Here is a 3,850-nt window from a genome sequence, read left to right as displayed (position 1 = left end):
TTCCAATCATTCTATTGCGCGCCAATAAATTATAACACGCACGCACGCGCGCACGAAAGGATGAGCTGGCAGATCTGCATATTGGGGCACGTGTGGAAATGACTCGATGCTTATCCACTTGTTGACTATTTTATTATTAAAAATGTAGGTTGGAAGTTAAAAGGTAATTTCGTGTGGGAATAAGGAAATGTCCTGAATAGGCTAAAGTTATGATGGCGATAAAAAGAGTAGATTTGGCGGTACAGGCGTGTCATGAGCGGAGCCGCGGCCGACACGTGGCGGTCGTTTGTCGTGTCTGTGCTCGTCATATTCCACGTGCGGAAGGCATATTCCGCGACTTTTGCGTTCAAACACAGTGGGCCGTTAATCGTTTTTACCCACCAGAGAATGACGTGGCCTGTTCTCATTGGTTAAGGTAACCCTTTGTCAGGGGTCCCGTCGGCTGGTTATCGCCGTCAGCCCACGCGGCAATCTACGTGGCGGAGGCGTAGCGAGGAAGAAATGGGGAGGGAGGGAAAATGACGGCTTTGGCGGCTTGTGCGGCGCTGCAAGCATAAAACCCTCTGCCCTCACCCCATCCAATAATTTCAAAAACCTTTTTTTCTCTGCTATCGATCGATCGATCAATCTTTCCTGTTTTTTCTTTAATGGCTATGGAGGAAGTAAGGCCGCACCCGGAGCTGCCTCCGGGATTTAGGTTTCATCCTACTGATGAAGAGCTGCTCATTCATTATCTGAGGAAGAAGATCTCTTCTTCTCCTCTGCCGGTCTCCATTATTGCAGACGTTGATCTCTATAAATTTGACCCCTGGGATCTGCCAGGCGAGTAATTTCAGGCTTAGCTAGGGTTTTGAAGTTTACTGACTTGCAATTTTATGTTCGGACGGTGGTGAATTGAATTGAGTTTACTGGCTTGAAGTTTTGTGTTTGAACGGTGGTGAATTGATTTGCAGGGAGTTTTGTGAGGCTTAGTCAGGGTTTTGAGTTTTCTGGTTTGCAATTTCATGTTCGGACGGTTGTGAATTGATTTGCAGGGAGTTTTATTAGGCATGATAAGGGTTTTGAGTTTACCGGTTTGCAATTTTATGTTTGGTCGGTGGTGAATTGATTTACAGGGAATTTTATCAGGCATATTAGGGTTTTGAGTTTGCTGGTTTGCAATTTTATTCTCGAACAGTGATGAATTGATTTCTAGCAGGCGAAATTAGGATCTTGAGTTTACTGGTCTGCAATTTCATGTTCGGACGGTTGTGAATTGATTTGCAGGGAGTTTTATCAGGCATAGTTAGGGTTTTGAGTTTACTGCTTTGCAATTTTATGTCCGGACGGTGGTGAATTGATTTGCAGAAATTTTTGTCAGGCATAATTAGTGTTTTGAGTTTACTGGTTTGCGATTTTATGTTCGAATTGGCTAACAGTGGTGAATTGATATGCAGGAATGGCGAGATTCGGGGAGCAGGAATGGTATTTCTTCAGCCCTAGGGAGCGAAAGTACCCGAACGGCGCGCGGCCGAACAGGGCGGCGGCGTCGGGGTACTGGAAGGCCACAGGCACTGACAAGCCCGTGGTCATATCAGGAACCTCGCATAAGGTCGGTGTGAAGAAAGCTCTGGTTTTCTACCAGGGCAAACCCCCCAAGGGCATCAAAACGAACTGGATCATGCACGAGTACCGCCTCACCGACACCACAGGCATAGGCTCCCCTTCGCCCAGGCGAAAAGGATCTCTGCGAGTAAGTAGTAGAATCGCAAATTTAACGAAATTGAAGCTTATTTTGCTTTACAAATGGCGGTCTTAAGCCTTTTTCTGGTTTGGTGCAGCTCGATGATTGGGTGCTCTGTCGAATTTACAAAAAGGTGAGCCATTTTCCCAGAGGAGAAGGAAGCGAAGGGGAGGATTCAATGGCTGATTCTTTGCCTTCTGCAGGGCAACACTCTCAGGAGAACATAGAACCTGCCCCCAAATTCGATTCCTTCTCTGATCTTTTCCAGTTGGAAGATCCAAACTTTCTGGGCGGGTATTCAGACACTTCCTACGCCAACGGGACTCTGCCCGTTGCCAAAGACATGGCATCTGCAAAACTGAATTCTTTGAAGAGAAAGCTGTCGCTTGTAATGGATGATGACGATCTCACCTCTCCCAAGAGATTAAACAACATTAATAACAGTCAAAATGCTTTTCCCGCCTCATTTTCTCAGCCTTTCAATCTCCAAAAGGCTAACTTCGGTCCTTCGCTGACCGATTTGCAGCAAATGTATTCATTTCCGTTCCCTGAAAACAGAAGCTGGAACACCCAAACAGGGGCCCCTGCCTGGTTACCATAGCCTTTACTCTGGATTGAAATCAACAATTTATTTGTATACTGCCCTTTTCACACAGTGCTTGATCCAATTTACATGATTTTCATCTCTTTTCTCCCAAATTGTTTCGCCACTCCCGCCAGGTAGCTCCATGGATTCTTGTTTTGTCGCCCGGGTTGCAAGATTGCATTTTGTTCAAGAGCTGTGTAAAATTAAATTCTTTAGTTTATACATTTCCTTCTGGTGATCCCGCTGATCTGTACATTCCATGCCATTCTTCTTCTTCTTACTCTGTTCAGAACGGAAGATATTTGAAGATTGATTTGATGATGAAGGCCAGAGTGTAGCCATGGTAAATATTTATTACAGGGTTTTAGAAATACAGTGCACATCACGATACTTCTGACAAAGGGGAAAATGCATGCCCCTGGAGAGAGAAATGTAGCTCATTTTACCCAATTAAAAGTAGTAAAGAACCAAACAAATTTTACATTTTGTAAGAAGTCGACCCAAATGAAATGATGTACAATTTCCTTTTACATTAACCCTTATCCATATTGGTTTACTTCAATGTAAGGATTGTAATTTTTTTTATTTATTTTTATATAATATATTAAAGATATTTTAGTTGCTTCTAAATTTGATTGTGCAACTTTTTTTAGCATCAATGTTATCTATTGGGATGGAATATTGACAAGAAGACATAATATTGACAAAATATCCAGCATAAATTTCATCAAGTACTCATAAAGAATTGAGACATAAATAGAAACCATCAAATGATTTTGGTAAACCTTGTACAATCTTAAAAGAGACATGGCGTCTAAATTCTCATACACAAATTTTAATCACTTTTGGGATCGCACTTTGTGATCACAGAATGTAATATTGGCAACAAGACATAAAATTGGCAAAATATCCATCATAAATTCCATCAAGCACCAATAAAGAATTGAAACATAAATAGAAGGCTATCAAATGGTTTTGGTAAACCATCTACAATCTTAAAAAGACATGGCATACAAATCCTCATGTACAAATTTTAATCACTTTCATTTATTTTAGTCTTCTTGGCCCTTTTTGGCATATTCCTTATAAATTCTCTTTTTGTCATAACTTGTCATACTTGACCAACCTTTACATTACTTAGTCAAAAGTGTTTTATGGCATGCGTGAAAAGACTATCCATTGTCACCCACTTACAACCATGCTCTTGCGCATCATAAGAAAATGTCATAAGTGTAAACACCTAAAATCATCTTTGGATAATGCCAAATCTGTACACATTATCACTCCTAAATATATTAAATATATTATACTTATTTAATTAATTATTTCAATTTATCTTCTAATTAATTATTTAACTAATGCACAAGTCAGAGTATGATCAATTAAAATAAGCTTTATCCATTATTCTAATATTCACATGTCCAAAAAAGACTTTGTTGCATGTGTTTGTTTGTTATTGTACATTGTATCTCCTATGCATATTTTGGCACATTAGGTGACCCATATCCCTAAATATACTTTTTTGAATTGTTTAATAAGTT

General features: G+C 40.4%; 1 protein-coding gene across 1 annotated transcript; it reads left to right on the top strand.

The window, feature by feature from the left end:
• Positions 1 to 575: 575 nt before the first annotated feature.
• Positions 576 to 2,845, top strand: LOC131064230 (NAC domain-containing protein 10). Its single transcript, XM_057998319.2, has 3 exons — positions 576 to 822; positions 1,437 to 1,732; positions 1,821 to 2,845. Exons 1-3 carry the CDS (start codon positions 648 to 650, stop codon positions 2,322 to 2,324), a joined length of 975 nt encoding a protein of 324 aa, XP_057854302.2. The 5' UTR covers positions 576 to 647; the 3' UTR covers positions 2,325 to 2,845.
• The last annotated feature ends 1,005 nt before the right edge of the window (positions 2,846 to 3,850 follow it).

The sequence above is a fragment of the Cryptomeria japonica genome, chromosome 1, assembly GCF_030272615.1.
Source record: "Cryptomeria japonica chromosome 1, Sugi_1.0, whole genome shotgun sequence".
Classification (NCBI taxonomy): domain Eukaryota; kingdom Viridiplantae; phylum Streptophyta; class Pinopsida; order Cupressales; family Cupressaceae; genus Cryptomeria; species Cryptomeria japonica.
The sequence above is the reverse complement of the archived record's forward strand: the minus strand, read 5'-3'. Positions and strand labels throughout refer to the sequence as shown.